This window comes from Platalea leucorodia (genome assembly GCF_965183815.1).
Source record: "Platalea leucorodia genome assembly, chromosome: 1".
Lineage (NCBI taxonomy): Eukaryota > Metazoa > Chordata > Aves > Pelecaniformes > Threskiornithidae > Platalea > Platalea leucorodia.
In genome coordinates this window covers 131,535,082-131,557,809 of record NC_138823.1, presented here as the reverse complement: position 1 = coordinate 131,557,809, position 22,728 = coordinate 131,535,082, and the positions used below count along the sequence as shown (strand labels likewise).

The 22,728-nt window shown below is 37.8% G+C and overlaps 1 protein-coding gene across 1 annotated transcript in view; it reads right to left on the bottom strand.

The window, feature by feature from the left end:
* Positions 1-234: 234 nt before the first annotated feature.
* The window catches only part of SKAP2 (src kinase associated phosphoprotein 2), a 120,590-nt gene continuing 98,096 nt past the window's right edge, over positions 235-22,728 (bottom strand). Inside the window, exons 10-13 of the mRNA XM_082317179.1 lie at positions 19,436-19,504; positions 12,717-12,829; positions 3,062-3,163; positions 235-2,656 (exon numbers count right to left, since the gene is read on the bottom strand). Coding sequence (XP_082173305.1) covers positions 3,071-3,163; positions 12,717-12,829; positions 19,436-19,504 — 275 coding nt within the window. The 3' untranslated portion in view covers positions 235-2,656; positions 3,062-3,070. The remainder of the gene's footprint in view (positions 2,657-3,061; positions 3,164-12,716; positions 12,830-19,435; positions 19,505-22,728) is intronic.

The window sequence follows — 22,728 nt, the reverse complement described above, 5'->3', positions numbered from 1 at the left end:
CCTTACTTCTCTGAATAAATTCAAATGACAGCCCCATTTCATTTCTTCATTCAGTCTGGAGGCCAGATGGCATTAGAATCATTTACTTCACCTTGTTGTGCTTAATTACTACAATCAACACACTATTTTCCAAATTAATCATAACAAAGTAATTTCATTAGTAACACAGCAGGCTGTTGAATTATTAGCATCATAACAGTTTGCAAACAATTAAACTTTATTTGAACCTTAAAAATTTGCAGAGTAGAACATTATTGTAAGATCTAATGGCAGTATAGTACAAATCCAGAACAGAGCAAATAATCAAGTAAGACGCTGTACAAAATATGACTTACAATCACCTTTGAAAAAAATTAGCTGTCTTACTGTTCACGGAAAGGCAAGCGCAACCTACGTAAACAAAGAAAATAAAGCGACGAGCCTTCTCTGACATTGAGTTTTGTTTAAGTTGTATTAACAGAGATTTTCTTATCCAAAAAAGGTTATGGTATTTGCACAGATTTAAAGTAAACAATTCATCCCTGGCCCATCGCTTGGTTTATTCCAAGACGCTTCAAGTCGCTTTCGGGACATCTTTCACGTTTTGAATGTCAAGGCAGCTTGTTTACTCCCTCCCGTATGTGCCAGGAGGAGGGGGGAAAGCCCTACAGCAGACCCACAGACAAAAGGCACACTATTTCCCCGGCTGCCCCCCGGGGGAGCCGGCGCCGGGGCAGCGCTGCCTGCTCCCGCTCATGGGTTGGGATGGGACTCCCTCTCCTGGAAGAACGGCAGAAGCGGCGCGGGGAAGCGGGGGGCAGGGGGAAGGCGGCGGGGCTCAGCCTCCGCCTCCTCCCGTGCGGTGAAAATTTGCTGCCATCTACCGCCGCGGCCGCGCAGCGCAGGGGCCGCCGCCGCCCCCCGGCCCCCCCCGGCCCCCCCCCTCCCCCGGGCACCGGCGGCGGCTCCCGCCCCGCCGCTCCCGCCCGCTCCTCAGTCACCTTTCGCGCCTGTGCGCTTCGCCTCAACGAAAGGACCGGGGGGGGGGGTGGGGTGGGGTGGATTTGCTCCCAAAAAAAGTAGGTGGTGGTGGAATTCGGAATTACGTGCTTAAGAAAAAGACGTTTCGGTGGGCAGATTTATTAGGCTGCCATGCTAACGAGAGAAGGAGCTTTTCTAGCCGTGATATTAACACTTCACATTCTGTACACAATCCGCAAGTACTCTTGACAAATTAAAGTAGTAAAAGATCTGAAGACTATAATCTATCATTTTAATGCTGCACTGATAACGTACAGAATCCATTTCAATGACTATCTCTTTTTTTTTTAAGAAAATGACAACAGAACTGTACCCTGTTTGACTCCTAGTAGAACCCAGCGCGCCATCAAGTATCACACGTGAGCTGAAATAAAGCACAACGTCTAGGCGTACGGAGAGGACCCAATTCTGACTTCAGACTAACGTCACCTTTTCACCCGCGGCGCGCCCAGGGCCCGCCCGAAGCACGAACAGCGCAAGCAGCGACGCGGGGACCTGCGCGGGCTCGGCAATCGGCAGGCGGGCGCGACCTGCCTCTTTGGCAGATTAAGGGTCTCACAAATCAAGGCTGTGGGAGGATTCAAAAAAGTTGATCTTGCATGCTAGTAGTAAAGCACATCTCCAAAACAAGAGGATTTAAAGTATTAACCCCCGCCCAACCCCTTGCCCGCAACTGAGGGTATTTTAGTGCACTTTTTTATGTTTCAACCGATGCTTTTTGCCACTAAGTTCTGGATTTGACGCTGCGACGGCAGGTAGCTGTTATTAACCCACACAGAGCTGAAGATGCCTGTTGCACAACCTGTATCGGAAATTCCACATACCAACAAGCTATCCAGATTTGACTCTGAAAGTATCTGTAAGGTACACATAAAATATTTCACGCTACCACAGACAAAAATCATTCTTACCTGCCATTCAGCTCATGTTGACTTAGCAAAAATTTGTGGTTTTTAATATATGAGCTTTCTACAAATTTTCACGTAATTCATATCTCCAAGTCGGAATGGTATCAGGGCAGTATTACCACACCGAGCCTTCATTTTGTGGTAACAAAATATTAACAATAACAATACTAAATACATAAGAAAAACAAATCATTGGCTAAAACATAATACAAAAGCATTTGGAAGCAGAATGCCCTGAAGACTTGCAATATTACACATAAATTTCCCTTGATTTTCCTAGGAAACTGTACAAAATGTACAGTGAGCATTAAAAGGTTAATGGATGCATGAACTGAGTAATAGTTTTCTACTTTCAAAGTTCAGCTTTATTTTTCTATATCTGAGGAACAGGAAAACATAGCCAAAATCTCTGGAAGAACACAAACCTACAGTTACACAGAGTGCTGCTTAAGAAAAGAGCAACAGGCACTATTTGGCTGCTTGTGTCCCATATGTTCATTACCATCTATTTCATTTCCTAGCATTACAATTCTATAAAAAGTGGCTAAGAAGAACATTTCCGCAGAATTATGATCGATTACAGGTTTTGATGTTTAATATACACAAGGCAACGATCTGACTACATTCACTGAAACCACAAAACATGTATGGCAGAATCTTCTTCTTTCAGAGGCCGGGTCTGTAAACTGCAGCTGCACACCACTCTTGATTTCAAGTGCAGATTTCTCCTGATTAGGGAGAGGGAAGTTGAAAGTTCATCATTAACCAAAAAACCTCAAACATGCATATCAAACCCAGACCGAACATATATCCCCCTTCCACAGTTTTCTGCATAGACAAATACATACATATTACTAAAGTAACAAAACTCACTAGAAAGCACACCAATTTTATTTTACAGAAAAAAAAAAAATCTGGAACATAGTTATAAAATACATCATCTTTTGTACGGTGTGGTTTAATATTTCATACAGAATCCCAGAAAAAGTGCTTTAATTGAACCTTCAATATATTTTGCCATAATCTTTATGTTAACAGGACTCCTACAAAGGTTCCAGGAAAGAAATACTTATGAAACAGAGAACAAGGGAACATATAAGCCATTACAGAAGATTGGATTAAAATGTACTTACCCAGGCCTCTCAAATATCATACATCTCCATTATGTAGGCTTTAGGCACCAAGCCAATGGTTCCCTTCATTTCTCCTACCCACCAGCCAAATCTATTGTACTCCTAATTGAAAACAATATGCAATATTAACCTTTAGTCTGATATAAATGCAATAGAGTTTTGTATGCAACTCCTTATGGATGCTTTCTCTTATATACAGTTATAATCATTTCAACCGAAAATTAAAACATTATATCTTTTTGTTAGAGGCATTCACATGCAGAGTTAGGCAAAGATAGAAGTTAAATTTTAAAAAGGCCAGGCATACTCAGGAAAATCTCTTAATTACGGCCACGCTTCTCTATAACACCTACTAAAAAAAGCTGACCTCTCCATCCTGTATTCATCACAAACATAAAAATCTTACCTTTGTGACTAAAATCTAATAGCGCAATGTTGATATATAAGAATCAACGGGGATTCTTTCAGTATCACAGGGCTAAACTCTTAAGAAACTTACCATCAACTTACTTTAAATACTACTTCGCTCAAATGTGAAGGGAACACTATATATCTAATACCTAATCTCTTTCTACGGACAAAGTCTACTATTGCTTTAGGCTTGCAGAAAATTCTACGGCAGATCTCATATGTCTGACAGATGACTAATGTACTTTTGTTTGAAATTTGTTTAGGCTTAGTGAGATAAATATGAAACAAAATGAATTATAATAGTTTAAAGAAATAATATCTTCCAAAAGCAATACCAAGTAAGAGTATTGTGGGATCCAAATTTAATTTTTTTTCCTATGAGGTAAATATTTTAAGATCAATCCTAACAGCGGTTCAATAAATTGTAACAGCTGAAATTGCACACACACATATATTGAGTTACAAATGAAGCATTATTAAAACAGAGACCCCATTCAAAATGGAATGATTAGTAAGATAGAAATTACTTTGGAACAAACATGGAAAATACAAAATACACAGATATCTCTGATAAGCAACATCTGCTTCCTGCTACGCTGCTCTTCTGATGAGAAAAGCAAAAGGCTGTAGGATTTTGAATTAATGGTCCTACTGAGATGAAGCTATTATTTTGACTGTAGATAAAGTTTTTCGGTTATAAATAGTCAAGTGGAGCTTAAGGGTTAATGGAGTTTCATTAGAGCCCGAGCTATAATGATTTGCTGCTGGCATATTTGGCCTGGTCGAGAGTTCTCTAGGGTCCTATGATGTGCTTAGCGTACTCAGCCCTCCCTGTGCTTAACTACGATGAAGCCCTGTTGATGGCCCACTTTCATGTGGGCCCAGGCTTTTTGGGTTTTGCCCCTCCCCCCCCCCCTTTTTTTTTTTTAAACACGGTTGCATGCAGGCACACACATACTTTTATATTTTCTTATTGTGGAAGGCTGAACACCAGTCTTAAACATTTTCTTCCTTCTCTTCACAGTGAATTGGTGATTTAAATGACTCTATCCTACCATCCATAAAATACTGCAGTTAATGTGACTTAAAGAAAATCCACATAAAAAGCAGCAGGAAAACCTTCCTTGAACACACAAACTAGAAAGCTGAAAAAAATAATTCCACCTTCTTCCACCTTCCACTGCAGAATAGACTGCTAGGGATGGGTCCGGTCCAAAAGTCCAGAGGTGTCTAAACCTGATCTTCAGTGCAAACTGCTCTCCACAGAAGTTAAGAACTACTCATAACCTTTCCCATCGGGGTACACATTACACCCCAAGCCCTTAAAGGCTAAATAATACTCTGACGCTGAGGTTTATAATGTTCCAGGTCAGCCTGTTTAAAAATCTATGGTTTATCTCACAATACACTGGTTAAATATACAAACTAGATTTCTAGACTGAAGTGGGAAATTGCTGAAAGGAGCAGTATTCATGTATACTACTGGAATCTCAGCAATAAATCTCTCCAAGAGAAAACAACAAAAGATTTTAAGCTGTTACACAGAACTCATGAAGTGACTGACAAGAGTGATTAAGCAAGTTTTGCTAGGCATCAGCCAAAAAAGCAAACAATACATGAAATGAGGGAAGTGGCTTAGTTAAACGGTCATTAAATTGCATATGACAAATGGCATAGAAAGAGCCTGTGGACTACACTAGCCATTGAAAATGTTCCACTTAGCAACACTACATCAACTTAGAACTAATTGTTTTTAAAGAAACAATTCAGATACCTCAAATCAAAATTAAAAGCATGCTGCTGTTTTGAAAACTTTCTGGGTTTTGCTACTTACGAATACACCGCTTACTGCTCTGGCACGAAGCTAAGTGAGAAGATGAAATTAATGTTGATGTAACAGACTAGTAAACTAATTTAAGGATTCACTGGAACCATTATACCATACAGACAACACTGCAACACAGAAGCTTTTACTTTACATTACTATTCTTTGCATGGGTCTCAAGAGCAACATGAATCCCAATTAAACTATCTGCAGTCTATATAAGTCTGAACAAAAATATAATGCAGATACCTGGCTACCAAGAATATAAAACTTTAATCTCAGGTTTTAGAATAATTAGATAGCACTCCCTTTTAAACCAATTAAAGTACTGACATTTGTCTTTAAACTTCAAACCACCCCTTTCTGTCCTCAGTACCACAAAAGAGTGCTTACTAGTCAGGCAGATAAGCAGTACCCACCAGTCCTTTCTTGAAGTCGCATATAAAATCCAAATTGATGTACTGTTTCTATCAACATTATCAATTATAAACTCCTTCATAGCAATATAATTTAATTAATACACTGCTGTTGTGAGGTCCATATGTCTATTACTGCCGCTTAAAATGTGTAGAATAAAAGTCTAAAGCCCACATTTGTGGGAAACTGATTAACATGCAGAAGGATATGAATGCAGTTAGGAGTCTTATATGAAACCTTAAGAGTTGGGAAGCACGGTGCTTTTGCAAGCATCAGCTTCAGATCGCAGGTACCACTGGGTTTACCATCTGGTATCCCTCACTGCATTCAGCTCTTAACATCACTGCTAACATAGGCAAGCGACTATACTTCAGAAGGACTGATAAAATAATGAAGAGTCCTTTAATCTACAGGAAACCATTGTAGTCAATTTATAAGAAATATTGCATCCCTTTGTAGGATGTGTAATTATTTTCTATTAATCATGTGCTATAAAGCTATATTATGTGGTTATTCTGTTATCACTAGAAAGAGGCCTGCAGTCAGCTCCTGACAATGTTAGGTAATTACTAACACAAAGCTTCTTTCTCCTTATGTAGAAATGCTATCAAGATCCAGAGGTGCTGTGATGCTCGCTGTATGAAAATAACTCTCCAAAGAAATTCAATAACTGCAAAATGAATTGCTCCAAGGCAAATAGAGGGATAGGAGAGGGGGGCAGGGCCAGATCCAGCTGCCCTGCAATGAGGAGAATGCACAAGTGTGCGGCCGCAGCTCCGCCATGTGACTGGGAGCGCATTTGCCATACCAGGCAATGCTAGGCAGGGGTGGGGGGAGGAAGGGGCCACCGCAGCCCCTGGAAGACAGGCACCAGGGCAGTGGAATGTATTATGCCAAATAATACGAAACAACCACCTTAACAAATGACCCAATGCTTTCTAAGCTACTTCTGTGTTTTCGCTGTCTGTAAGAGTGGATTTTTTTTTCCCCCAGCAGAAATTTATTAACCAAAGTGAAGTAATTTCACAGGCTAGCAAGGAACAGGTTGTGACTTAACATTTAACATGCTGGCAAAACACTCTCTGTACAGCATGCTATGATAGCGGGGGGAGAAAAATCCCATCAGGCTTTACAGGCTCCTTAAATGCTCTCCACTGAACACACTGTGAGCAGATGCTTCTCCGCGTCCCCATCCCACCAATTTCACTGCACTGACGTGTACGTACCTGTGACTCCACGAGACACTGATCATAAAAGTTTTTGCGCTTGGGGAAAACACAGTAAGTAGAAATACACTACCTGCTTTTTACAGATATCTTTTAAATCCAAGATTTTTGTACTATATAGAAGAGAATTTTGATATTCAAGAAGAGAAAATGTTTATAGAGGATTTCCAGAACAGTCTCTACCTTTAGAACAGATCCCCTGCGTGAATGAGGATCTCCAGATGCTTTGCACCATATTAACTTCTACCAACTTCAGCAAAAGTTGAGAACATCTGGTCCTTGTGCAATTAGTCCCTATTGTTCAATACATATGGTATGTTTTTTGTGTTTGTGGGGTGCGTTGGGGTTTTTTTTATTTATTTATTTTTTAAAAAGAGTTGCTGAAAATCATCATTGTGTTTCAATGCCTTGAATAAACAATGGAGTTATATTTTAAAAAAACACAACTGAAGTGTGTGAATTCAAGATTTTTTTTCCTGCCCTCTTCCAGTGGCACTATAAGTAATATTAACTTACAGGCTGACGATTTGCAAACTTTAAAACTTAAAAGGAAAACATACCTGTAGCCTTATTTGGGGTCAAAATAAGTAGCCTCTCTTATCAAGCTAAAGATTTGCGGGAAGCAGGGAGAAATTTTTTTTGAAGAATATCCTGGGGGGCAATTTTGGCAAGATAATATTTTAAAACACCTCTAAGTCTTCCAGGAGATTCAGACTAGCTAAAAAATTTTAGAACTTCCTTTGGTGTAATTGCTGAATGATACACTATCAACCAGGGACCATTTTTGGCACAGAACAGCATTTTCTCTAAAAAGCAGAAAATGACAAATGTTTTAGAAAACTGAATGAGACTTCTTCACAGGTAGTAGAGTTGTTTTAAGACAGCAATAAAATGGTGTCTTTAAGAATATAAGCCTCAGATTTATTGTATGGTTGCATTATTAGGTTTTATTTCCTGCAATGACATGAGACAAAATAGACACCAATTAAAGAGTTCCAATATAAATCAGGGTAAGCAGACTGAATTCTGAACCAAAACCGGTCCCTGAAAACACCCTGGAATGACAGAAGGGCCGTTTTATTTTCCATTAGAGGACACAATGCCAAAGTTTTTCTAATCAGGTACGTAAATGCTTACATATTATCAGTATGCAAACTAACAGAGCTAGAGTCACTCTGCATTAGTGTGTCTTAACTAACCCTCCATTTAAAGGCCTTTGCTCTTATCTTATGTTTAGCCATGTATCTGCTTTTTTTTTTTTTTCCTGTAAGGAACATACCTAAACAAGCCAGAAGAAGGAAACATACAACTTAGTATTGCATTTTAGTTTTGATCAGAAGCGTCCCGCTCAAGTCAATCTCCCAATGCTCTCCCACTTTCCCCACCCTGGCTCACTTTGCAGAGCCGTCAGTCTCAGAGCACATGCGCTACATTTCTTTCAGATAAAACTAAAATGGAAGATGCACTTCAATGTGCTTCAACCACTAGTGTGTTCTCATTCCACAAAACCAGGCTAGACCTCTTTGGACATCAAACCCCTTTGGAAAGGCATGGTGTGGATGCCAAGGCCTCAGCACTAAGTGTTTCACTCTGCAAATCTGCTCCTGTTGGTACTCCCTATTTGCTAAGGTAGACATAGGCAGTTTGGTCAAGAAAAGAGAAATTATTGTTAAATACGGATCTCAGTATGATCAGTCAGAAAATAGCCTGGGAAAAAAAAAAAAAAAAAAGACCCACACACACTCAGGATTTTAGTATGCCTTTCACATATTTTTGAAAAATACTGAATAAATACATTTTATGAAGATTATACAGACAACTGTACAAAATGCTCACACTGATTATGAAACAGCTGCACTGTTAAGTTATACTTTATTTCATAAGCAGTAATCTGAGCTATGGAGATTTCTCTGTCTTTTCACTAAGCAAAAAATACAGGCTGAGATGTAAGCATTTTAACAGACATTTCTTGTATTGAAAGAACAAAAGTCTGCCACACTGGAAATGTACAACCACTGAATAAAGGCTAATCTAGATACCAAGTTAACACTCTACTTTCATGGAAAATTCTAGAGCAAAGGGTTAAGTCATAGATGAGATTTCCATGAATCATAAATATCAGAGTGAGCAGCATTATATTGCAGTGGCATGTACTGAAATAATAACAGGGAAGGAGAATTCCAGTTTGAGATATAATTTCTGATTTTGAGGTATTATTTGTTGTTTTAATGCAAATATACATATGAGATGGGAATTAAATTAGCTTAAAAGTTAAGAAATGTCAGTAATTCTACTAAGCAGGTGCCTGCTAACATCTAAGTAAATTTCTATTCCTACTTCCATTTGGCTGATGAATCTATGGAATTTTCTAACACAAAACACACACCTAAAGCAAACAAACAAATACTGCAAGTGCTGCACTGGCATAAATTGTGCATACCAAACTTGGGGGGGGGGGCGGGGAAATGGGGCTACCTCCACTCACAATTGTCTTTGTTTCTGGAAATTGATTTCTTGAGTAGAGCTATGGAAGATTTATAAAAAAGGATTGTTACGTCACGGTTTGTTTCCCCATTTATCATATGGACTTGAAAGCACAGGCAAGCCCATAAATGAGCAGGAGTTAAGAGCAATCATCCTTTTAGAAAACAGGATGCCCAAGTATTGCATTTCTAATAGTCAATATTAACTAAGAAGTCAATATTAACTAAGAAATCTTATTAATGAGTTCCTCTATCAGTAGAGCTATAAAATGTTTTCTACTGCATAGCAGGAGAGGGGTATATAGCCACTTAAATATTCAAGAATATTATAAATTAAAATGATAATAGTATGAATTTATCTGTACAGATACATTGATCAATTAATCTGAAAAGTTAACTATTTTTTTAAATAAAGAGAAGTTAACAAGTACTATTGCAACAGTTCTGCTCAGATTAAAACCTCAACTTTTGAAGGAAACTCTCAAAGGTAGAAAAACCTAGAAAAAATTTCTCAGTTTTGGGTTTGGTTTTTTTTTTTTTGTGTGTAAGAGCCCATAGGACTGCTGTCACACAAGAGCCACAGTAAAGATTTACATAATAGCTAAAATAGTTTTTGAATGCACCTTTAAAACAAGGAAAACATGCTTTTCTACAGTAATTACACTAGTCAGGCATAGGCATTTGTATTATCAGATTATAATCATGCAAATCGTGCTCATTGCACTGAATTTTGATGGTCAGTTTAAAGCAAAGTAGGGGGGATTTGTCTTCGCATAATGCTTAGCTATTTTAGGAAGTAAATGTTGCCAAGCTGAAACCTTGCTCATTCTTCTAAAAGGCATTCACCTAGAAACTTACATGTAACATATTGCTCCTTTTGCTTTATTTAAGTTATATCAATGCCCAAATTTGCTAAACTGGTTCATAATTATTTCTGTTGTACTAATGATCTCATTTCTTGGAAACAAAATAGTCACTTTTCCCCTAATTTCTATAAAGGTATGTGAAAAGCAGGTAGAAGTATATTGTTTTGGCATAATTATTGCTGGGAGAAACAAATATCTATCTTACCACGTGCGTCAGAGCAAGCTGTACCATTTATATTTCATTGTAAAACAAAGAACTATTACATGTTGCACAAATATGCTCGATATTTTGTTAATGCTTCACCCTTCCTACTATAATACTGCTATACCCGTACTTACTTCCTTATCAGCAAAATGTGATTTTCAAGAGTAATGTTCATACCTGGCTGACATATGATAGAAAGGCAATAAAGCCACAGCTAGGTTCAAGCTGAAGCTGAATTTATGACACCATTTTGGATCCATACACATCACCTCATGTCAGTACCTGCATCTCTCACTTTCAACCACTAGATGGTGTGAAAAAATAAAAAAATTGCCAAGGATTCCTGACGACTGCCACAAATTCCAAGTATTAATGTAGTGGATTAGGAAATATTTTTTGAAGAAAAGTCTTGACCCACTTCCGGATGGTTGGGTTCACTTTTCCTTTGGTTATATTTTCAGTTACCAGACAAAGAGCTCGTAATGATCAGACCTTGAAGCTGAATCAAGTGGAGGGTTAAGATGGATAATTCTCTGGCACTTTCCTCTCCAAGGACCCTAAATTCAGAACTGACAGTAGTGGCCAACACTCATTTTTCTGAAAAAGCTGTAACAATCTTTAAGCGAAACAGGGCTGAATTTTCTGGGCTGTATTTTGGAGTAGAAATCATTTCCACAGAGAGAGGCTCTATATATCTGAAGCAGCAGCAAGCCTGTTTCAAGGACCGATTATGGATTAATCACGGCATGACCACAAGACAGTTGATATACAGAGGACAACTTAAGCTACTGTTTTTCTATTCTGCTCCATTTTTTAAATTGAATTTCTCACTCTTTTGGGGAAGGAGTAGCAAATTATTTTTTCACCTACAAAGCTGAAGATTAAGATTTTATTAGTCCCCATACCGTACCAGAAGAGCACAACTCACAAAGAGGCCAAACTCGTACAGTGGAATCCGTTTGTTCATGGGCTTTTTTGGGGGGAAGGAGAGGGGGAAGAGGTGGTTATTTTAAATTAGTACCATTCTTCAGTGCTGTATAACAGCTTGAAAGTCTGCCCAATCCAAGAGCGTTATCCGGCCCTTTAGTAATGCAATTCAGTTATTAGTTTAAGTGACACTGAAATACCTCAAAAGACATAGATGGTCACATTACCATTAGTAATATATCTTCTATATTTTTATATAGGACTATCTTTCTATCCATAAATCTTAAATTTATTTAAACAGAAGCTGTTACATTTATTATCTGGAAACACTGCAGTTAAAGGTATCATGGAAGATTTAAAGCAATTGTGACAAAACTGAAGAGTTTGAAACTAAGACAAACAGATGCCTTTAGCTTTCATGCACCTACTTGTATATTTCAATGACCTACAATATCTTTGGCATTAATTTTACTGAACAGCAATTACATCTGAGATATATATTCTACATATATTTTAAGAGGTGCTTTTTTCAACAAGAACTTGAAAAGCTCAGCTTTTTTCTAATATGTAGGGAAAAGAGAAATTTCCTTTGATGTATTGTTCAGAAGTAGACTTCAATGGACCATGAGATATATATTTTAGGAGAGGTTTTGGTTTTGTTGGGGGGGGAGGGGTTAAAGAAAAATAAGAAAATTAACCAACATTAAAGTAGAATAAAATTTCGTGCTTATACTGCTTATCATCTCTTTAGACGAGAGGAATTATATTTCTCATTTGCTTTGCAAACAGGAAAGCAGTAAATTAAAAATTGCCCAAATCTGTCAGAGCAAACAAATTTGGAATCTGAGCTGTCAGAACAATTACAATATACATACAAAGATGAAAGCACAGTTTAAAAAAAAAAAAATCTTATGTAGCAAGATGCCCAAAAAGTCGAAATCAGCCCAGTCAGGAACATAAAACAGGAAACAAAAAACATAACATACAAGATAATTTAAAATTCTACAAGGTTAACTTTTACAAGCAGAAAGCACATTGTCTCCTGTTAAATCAGTTAACAAATGGTAGCCAAGATTTAACAACTAAATAAACATGCTTTTAAGTTAATTCCTGTTACACAGCTATGTTTTAAATGCGATTATAGTTCATTTGACAAAATAATTAATTGCAGTGAATATCTGATTGCAAACAAAGGATCTGAAAGGGAGTGCCAATTTCCCCCCATAGAACTGTGGGAATGTGCCTTTCTGCCATGGCTCTCTTAACAACTATGTAGCCCCAGTAGCACGCCGTACCTTGCTGAGAATGTAGATAACGTCACCACGTTTAAATGTCAACTCATCAGGTACATCTCCTGTGCAGTCCCACAAACCTTGGTAGAAATTGGCGTAATCGGTGTTTTTGTCATCTGCAAAGAAAACGGGCATCTAATTACAAAATGATAAAGACTGAGAGACGAAAGTTACTCTTTAAATCTCCAGATACTACAAAGCAATGTATTAGCGCACATTTCTTACTCCTCTTTTTAGAAACAGCCCCTTCATACCATAAAAGCAAGTGGAAAACAAGTTTAATGGGTGAACCCTTCACTGGCAAGTTGTATCACTTAAAGACATGTAGCTACAGGTTTTCAAAGCATTTTCCAGCTGCAACTTAGAGCAGCTAGTTTTCCTCTACTAATATATTTCCAGCAAGCCATATTTGTATCTCAACTTGAAACTGATAAAATTGCTAGAATTAATAATCATCTGTGAAAGGAAGCCAAACCAAGTATTTTGTGATACGCTCCCCCTCCCTCTCCTGTTCCAACAAAACTAAATAACTTCTCTGAGAACCTTTGAGATAATCCTTGATTGTTCCTTCTGAAATATTGGAGAACTTGGAAACTGTTGCTGAAGCTGCATTTTAAAAATATTTGTGTCAGCTCCAGTTTAGGACATTAAGCTCTGGCTAAACATGCAACTACACTACAGTCATAAACTCATCCTTCTAACAGCATAAGCACAATGGATGTGCTGTGTTCAAGCTGCCATACAGACCATTAACTGATTGATTATTTAGCACTCTTTGCTCTGTAATACGGCAATAACACAGTAATAAATGCTTTGTCATACACTTACAATACAGAGTACATCTATTGAAACACAGCGCTTACACACGGTTAAATACACTGGGTGCTTCTGTTACGCTGCAAACTATTTCCTGTTTTTAATTCCATGAGAATGGAGTGTGATGAGTTAATGCAAAAAGAATGTAAGCAATACCACTAAGATGACCAGTTACATTATGTATACACTAACCAGACAGAATGTATATGTACTAATAATTTACATCACGGGAAAGCTATCTTCTAATTCTGATAACATAAATATCACTGAACTGGCTGGATCAAGGCTGTCATCTTAGTTTTGTTATATGATCCTCGAACAGCAGGCTTGCTGGTTATTCCAACATATACCAGTTACATTTGCATGTCATTAGCACTCTACACCATTATTTATAGTTTACAATTTAATCATGATTGGTTCACTTTATTACTGAAAAAATCCTGCTAAAATATCGAGTATCAAGCGAGAGAAAGTGTCACACTATAAAAAAATATAGCAGTATTCAACTTGTGGTTTTCCCTATTTTGACAAATACTTAGATTTAATATTCTCTGTATGAGCAGGAAGAGCTTGTTTTCTGTTTACCCACTTCAGTCTGTGTTCTGTGCTATCTTGTTTTGATGGCAATACTGTCATAAGTCTAAATATTCACAACCTTGAATTTAAAGCTGCTGGGCAAGTTAGCCACCATTTAATTTTCCATAAACCGGTGATTAGTAGCTACCACTTTGCTCTATAGCACTAGGGGGCGTTCTGACTACCAGTGCACAAATTCTTCCGTCATCACACCAAAAGCAGCAATATATAAAAACTCGCAACCATTCAGAAATAAGAAATTTGGTTACTGTAAAATGTGTAGACAGAATAATTTCAAGAGGAAGGCAGAATCAGTTTGAAGTGTTGCACCTCCAAATTTTGGCCCTTCCTATTTGTCAGCTCATTATTCACCAATTTAGCATTAGACAATTATAAACAGTAACACAGGTGAGCACCAAATTAATTTGTGATAAATATTAAACCAGACTCTTTCCTCAGTCTTTTGATACTGCACTGATCACAGTTCCCAGCTCTATCTCGTAAGATAATGTAACCCCACATGAGAAAAAACTAAAAGAGCTATTTTGGTATATCCCACCTTTCAAATCTTTCAGCAGTTGTCTTTTTGATTTGGTTTAAAATACATTAATCAGGACTTTTACTTCTTCAGAATTGCACTAAAATGAATCATGACTTTTCACACTGACCTTTATCACTTCAAGGTCTGTTCTTAACTTTATGCGCCTGAAGTAACTCCTGTTAACACTAATGGGAATTCCATGGGGAACATCAGCAACAGAAGAGATCCCACAGTGGGTGAGACACATCTCTCCCTAGATGTTCATCATAAGCATTTAATTAAGCCTTAAAGTGGGAAAGCAACTCAACTAATAACACAACACTGGAAAAGATGCATTTTAAAATAAGCTTATTGCAACAGTGATGATGTTGCCCAAAGACTAACCATGGCTCTGTGCCCTTATTTGTGAATTCAACATAAGCCAGAGTTGTTTAAATCAGAAAGCCACATTTCTCAGAAAAACATATACTGGTATACCAGGAGCACAGGAATGAAAAATAGGGAGAGGAAGTGTCAGTGTAAGTTTGTGAACAACTATGCTGGTCTTCCAACAAGTGTTAATTTCAAATTCTAAATCCTTTCTCATACCTACCAGCACAAGTTCCTCCAAATTCTGTAAGTGCAACTACACACACATAAAAGCCAACTGTAGATTTAACTTCAGAATCTATACATCTAAAGGGCAACATGCTTCACAAAATGATTCATAGTGCTTCACACACACAGAAGTAGAACAAAAAAAAAAAGCTGCAAAACCCTCTGCAAAACACAAGCCTATTCTTTCTTACTTCAGCCCCTCTTTCAGTTGGAGAGGACCCTGCTAAATTTCCTTTGATTGCTTCTGAAGAACTGAATAAAACAAAACCAGGAGACCCGGGTAAAGGAATTTCATATTTATACAGTAATAAAATCATGTGGAGCTTCTTAAGCACATGTAATACCTGAAAACAGCTGGTGGATTTAGCATCAAGAACTTATGTGCCCATTAGAGTTCAAATTCAAAAGGTATTGATTTGCTGGCGTTACTCTGTCACACTCTATTCTTATACACTGTGAAATGTTGTGTGCCTTAAAAATACTATGACGACATAATTGTGAAAGTAAAGTCATATTTCAAAGGCATGGTCACTTAGGCCACAAATATGAATAACATGATAAAAAAAATTTAGATATGTAGCAGAGGGCAGAAAGCAGTTTGTTTTTACCTACCCACTACTTTTAATATTACCAATCACAAGAAATGGCTGAGCAGGATTTTGGATAGGTTGTTTCTCCAGGAAATACTTCTTTCATTCCAGGACAGCTATCTGGATGAACAACTATCCAACACTTTCCAAAACTCTTCCATAAAGAATTCCTCATGGTTTTCTTCTGCCATCTCTGTTTTTCCAGTAACAGTAATAGGAACAATAGATATTTTTGTCCAATATACTGATGAAAACACTTCAGAGTTTATTTGACAGATCAAACAGCAACAGCTGCCTGCCTTCCTGACAGTAGGCTTAGACTGCTTATTTCACTGAAAAATACTGGCACCTGACAATACATGCTTGAAGAAAGAAAGGTGAACAGTTCAGGTAAAAAAAAAAAAAAAAAAAATCTGACAAGTATATCACTCAAGCATGCCCTTCAAATATTGTAGACTGTTTATAACTTAAGAATGCCCATGGATTACTCAAGGGGAAAAAAATTATAAGAATATTCTAACAGCCTCAATAGAGAGAAAAAAAAAAACAAAACCTGGAAAAACAGATTAAGAGTAGATATTTCAGAGGAATTTAAGTGTGCTGTCCCATTGCAGCCTAAGCCACTCTAACTGCAGGCTGTTGCATTCCTGCCCCCTACCTTGTGACAATTTTGGCACTTGCCATTTCTGAGCACAAACCTGACAGAACACTAAACTGACCAAAACAAAAACAGGAATTACAGCCCAAGTATGGAAATGCACTACTTAAAACATTAGAATAAATGTGACTTAGCTTCATTTCCACCAATCTTCCATTTTAAAATTGATGGCATCTAAATTAGCAAACCCTACTACGGTAGTGACTTAGGGCTAATATTTATATTATCTGCTTACGCATTGCTTCAGGAATGAAGGAACACGCGTGTATATTTTCCTTTCACCACCATGGTCCACTGCCCAGTATATAAAACAGCTTGCCATTCTGATTCATATTCCTTGACTCTTGATCAGATTTTTCAAAAGATTATAGCATCAGATTTGAAGATTACTAGTCTGGGCTACTTAACAATATTTGAAAGAGGTGAACTGTATCCCCTTTTGGTGATGATGTGCTCAATATTTACCACACTGAAGGCTTAAAGACGGAGAGACAGATGAAGTTCAAAATCAACGCTACCAGAACGACTCTGTCTTACACAAGTGATTTAGACTTTCAGTGTCGAGTCTCAATGCCCAGATGAGACATACCCCATTAAAGAACATAGTTATTTGTTCTGACAATGTCCTAAACTGCAAAGAATGCCTGTTACTTATTTACTTGCCCTTTTTCCCATGTGCCAGAAAAATTATGAAATAAGGGCAAAATAATTGTAGTGTATTTATTTGGACCAAGCCTCTAATCTAGCCCAATCTGTTCAGTATAATCTTTCTCACTTCCCTTCTACTGTTCCTTAGTTATAATCAAGGTGTTTACACTGGGACAGCACAGAACATGACATTTACTGAAACGCGGATTGTGGAACTGATAATGGGTAGATAGTGGTAGCAAAAAAGACCCAGCAAGCCATATTATATAACTGAAACCCTTCAATGCTTTGGTATTTTTAAATAATTAGGTCACTAGCAATTAATGTACAGCTATCCAGCAGCAACAGTCAGCATCAAGACTGAAGGAATAAAAAGGACTCAAGTCTGCTCATTAATTGAAGTAGAGATAAGCTAGGGCAAGAAAAGAGCAGGAAAAAAGAAAGGTTTTTTTGCACTTATCAAGCTGAGCTCACAGACAATTTGCAGAATATTTTTGTGAAATTCAGGTTTAGTAAAGCTAGGCAATAAATTAAAGAATGTATGCGCTGTTTGTGTGGAAAATCATGAAATATTCTTGAGTCAGGTTAGATACTTATGATGTGACGCCTATCAGAAATACTCATATCAACTCAGCCCTAAAAGTTAAACAAATTTCCAGTGTTAAATAGTTAACTAAGATCAGATCAGAAAATTATAGCTTAAAATGAATCTGGTATCTGGTGAGAACTGTTATGGTATTTTCAAGGACATCACACAAATCCTAGTAAGACTGATAAGACTATTCTCATAGCAGTTGAAACTTTTCAGAAATGAAGGTTCTAAGGTTTTGATTTCTTAAAAGTATGACCATTTAGAACTTCAAGAAGATACATTAATGAAAAAAAAAAAAATGCTGTTGGCAAGTTTATAATTGGATTGACCCCATGCTCCATTATGACAACACACTCTTATAATTACGGTAATGTCTAAATGAGTACTAAATATTAAGGCTGTAATGAGTCATGTTGTTTTACACATGTTTTTAGCAGAGCACAATGCTAACAGCATCTGATGACTTGGCTCTTGTTTCCTTTCCAAGAAAAGCAACCTAAAACTCCTCACAGCAACCTGTTCCTGCTTTCCTGTATGGGTCAGGAAATCAGGCCTCTGTTTCCTCTCCACATGTTGCAACAGGAAGAGCACTGCAGAGCTACTTCCTAAAGGAACTCTTCTTGCCCACCCTTTCCTTGACAGCCCTGAAAGAATTATGTGTATTATGTACGATGGGGGAAGGAGAGCCAGATTGCATGCCAGTGCAGGTCACAGTTACAATGCAGCAGATCTCAAAAAGGTGTAAGGTCTGATAAGAAGCAAGCCTTCTCTACTTGCTGTGTCAAATCACCAATAGTTTATCTAAAGGTCTGTGCCCTTGAAGCACATATATATCTTGTTTTTAAGCATAACTGGAAATACCTTTCTGTCAAGAAAATTTGTCTGGCCATGTGACTTTACATGGTGTATGCAGTTATTTTTCCAGTCCTAGAGATAATTAGCACAAGGGCAGTTTGCCAAGCTAAAGCTGAGAGAATATCCTTCACAGCCTTTCTGGGCATTTGTGTCCTTTTCCAATTTTTATGCTGCTGTCACTGGACTCTGGCATTTCTTACCCAATTCATTTGCTTTCTGTGGTAATCATATGCAATGAAGATATGCATGGCCAACATTTAAACAGGCTGCAGATCAATTAGTGGTCTTAAGTTTATCTGATTTTTATCAAAGAAGACAGAGCTTTGGGTCGATTGTCAGAGCCTGTGTCAAGTTGACCTTTTCAGAGACGTCTACATTGCCAGTCCCTTGGGCAACTTGTTGTCCCCTGTTAGTCTCTGAATGGCAGAAGTCTGTTCTGCTCAAGCACAAAGTATACACAGATGTCTATATTACATTCTTATAGGTTTGACAGCAACTGCATGTTGTATCTATAAACTGTCCTTTAGCAGTGACACTTCCTCAATGATGATAAGCTAATTTATGCAACTAAATCTCCTTTGTGCAGAAACGAAAGCTAATTGAGTCATTACAAAGTAATTCAGGAAGGAATACCTTGTATAAATTGGCTTACTTTATAAATCCTTCTCAAGTGGTTTTCATGCATCCTAAGTGGCGCTAAGCAGTTTTGCTGCCATCAAATACCCAGGTGAAAAAGGCAGCTTTACAGAGCCATAAAAACAGTATTTTAAAACAGCAAAGGGAAGAGACAAGAAAATAAAGGCAGAAAGAAAGCGCATACACAAAATAAAGAGGAAAGATTTCAATTACCTGAAACAGTGGTAACTTTCTCCTGGCTCAGTTTTCTTGGCACTTCAGCTTTTGAAGCCACACGTTCTTCTGCAAAACACATAACTGCAAATGAAACTCTGAAGGGACAGCTCAGCTGACAGGAATTACAGCCCACATCAGTCTGAAAGCCACACTCTACATTTCCAGATCATAAGCCCTGTTTACTATTTTGCATTTGTACAGAAGTTGGAACGTTGTTATTTCTGTGGTTTCCCCCACCCATCCAAACAATCCAAGAGCTTTCTTTCAAAATCTCAATTGTGAACATCTGTTTCCCTTTTCACTCTGTTCTGAATGCGGTAACATAGAGCTGCAGTTCTGCTGTTTTTCAGTCATCCCGAGACAATTAGAATGAGGGTCCTATTCTGCTACGCATGTTTCTTGCCAGGATAAAGAAAAGGAAACCGAGGATTGAAAAAGTATCCCCAGCCAATGCAAGAATTCAGAAATTCTTAATAGAAGTATGCATAGAAGGCAGAGGACATCTTACTTTCAACACTGTCAGACAGACACACTAGCTGGACACCTGCATGATGGGAAAATGGCCACTACAGATGCTATGCATTCATCAGTCCTGCCTACTGCGCCTGACCATGTTTTTAAGCAAGCCTGAATGCATCAAATAACTTAGTGCAAGTTTAAGAGACAAGAAAAGAGAAAGCTTGGCAGTGATCAACTCTGAAGCATGTTTTTTGGCTAGCAGGCTTGGAAAACTCTGAAATACCCACAGGCAATTTCAAAAGATGTGCTCCATACTCCTTGACCAGCAGACGGGGAACTCTCTTATGCTCACACCCTCACTTAAGTAAATCCACGCTCCACTCAGGACAGGGATATAAGGTCAGCTGCTCACATTTCACAGTCAACAATTCTGTTGATGAGGCAAAAAAGGGAAGAAACTACAAGGGTTTTTAGCTGTATTCTTTCTTTAGGCTCATAAGGAAGTAGAAACAGATTTATCTTGGCTTTTACAGAATATCAAAACTGACAAAGCTGCTGTACTGAATGAGGAAATAGTATATTGATAAACTCACTTCTCAAACAAGAACTGGACTTTTAATAAATTTAAAATATTTGGCTTTGCTACTCATCACATCTTATACAGATATTCATGGTTCTTTTTAAGGCATACATTTCAGCAACTAATTTTGATATTTTATTAATGACAGACAACAGATACAGAACTCACAGCTTCTAAAATGCTCCCTATTGTGCAACTTTTATGTAATTGCCTATCTACTTCAACAAAAGTGAATTTTATATCAAGTTCAAAGGATTTTTAGCCATGTAAAAATTTAATCTATCCACAAGACTGTTCCTGCAAACATTAAAGCAGATGTTTAAAGCACAAGAGTAGACCTGTTGAAATGAGAACGCATAATTGCTGCTAACCTATATACGCAGTCCTACAAATATGACAATTACATCATGAGATTCACTCTACAAAGAGCTTTGAACTTCTGCCCTACTAAGCGAGCATGAGTTTTTTTCTGCCTGACTCTTGACTAGCTGAAGATCCGGTTGAGATGAATATAAACTATTATTTGAGCCAAGGAAAAAAAACAATAGAACAGGGAAAATCTGAAGCTGTGGTACAACACAAAACACTCCAAACTATTTACTGCATTCAAATGCATTCCCCCACTTGGCATAACACTTGTTGCACATTTCCCAGTACACTCATTTGTTTATTTTAAGCACTCACAATTGGAGCATAAATGGCAAAAATACATCCCTATGTGCTGTCCGGAGCACTAGGAGGCACTGTCATTCTGTGGCTTCCCTACCACTATTACACCACTCACAGACAGTATTATCCCATTATCAGTCACATTTTCTAGGATTGCTCCCTTTTCCCAGAACAACCCAGTTTCATCCAGCACACAGAGTAATATACATTGATTAAATAAACGTTGATATTACATGTTACTGAATGTTTGGACCTACATCAATTGATGTGTTGAATGTACCGTGGATTTTAACTCTATCACTGTCACGGTCATCAGACTAGCTTAAACTGAGGACTGACTTTAGTAGAGGGTATTTCAACTGAAGTAAAACAGCAGAGGAGGTTTGAAGAGATTTTTTCATATGGTACACTTAAATACATGTAGATTGCATTGTGGTTTCATGGAAAAATTTAGAACATATGCATTCCCCTTCCTGAAAAACATATTTCCTAGAAACAAGATCCATATCTGAAGATGAAAAAAATGTCTGAACCAAGGCTCTTTGAATACTGAAAAGGTCCCAAATTCAAACAAAGGCTGTCCATATTAGCATACTGGTTTGGATCCCAATCATCCCCATTTACCCCACTTTGCTTTACACTACAGAGTTGTCACAGGACAAACTTTCAGGTGCAATTAGACTGGAAGAGGCACTCCAGAAGCACACTGAACATGGTCCAGCTGCTAACGGTCATTCAGTCCATGGAACCAGACTGAAGTGACTCCATAGGAAACCTCTTCTGAAACATGCACAGCGCGAACATCAGGTCCTCGGCACAAACTTGTGCTTTATGAACCTGTTGCAAACAGTCCCCACTACTTGCTAATGCAATCATGCTCACAGTGGAGCAGATATAATAGGCTTGGCTTAGGGTGGTAAAAAAAGAACTTCTGGTTCTTACTAGTGTTTTCTAGTATTATGTCCTGAAGCAATAACAATGTGCAGGAGATGTCCTTTAAACACAGCAACCTCAGTTACCCCAGGAATTACAGCTGTAGTCAGATGCGACATACTAAAGTTTGTGTTACAACATGGAATAGAATCAAAAGATGAAAAATTAAAATAAAAAATACAGTAGAAGTCCTTCTGTATTATTAAGATATCGTGTAAGAGGAGTCATGCAGACCTTTAAAATAATCTGGTACAATGTTTCCTCTGTATCTCTTCTTCACATCATCACTATCACGGCAGTGAAAAAATATATTCTTCTCCCCCCTCTCCCTCTGTCAAAATGAGACTAATCAACACTAATCAAACCTGTGAACTCTTCCAGAGCTGTAGATCCAAAGAACCCTTGAGATACGGGTTATGTTCCATACTCTGCTGGTACTCAGAGACTCTCATGGCAAACAACCTCCAAAATTCTTGTGGTGACAATGCAACAAGGAACTAATTGTATTTGTTAAGAGTTTTTTCAGTTAGTCCATGAAAGCTGTTGAAAACAATTTACTTATTTAATTTGCAGTCTGAAGAAAAAACAGAAAAATTATCACTGAATCATAGATGACTCTACCATCCACACAATTTAAAAAGTGAACAAT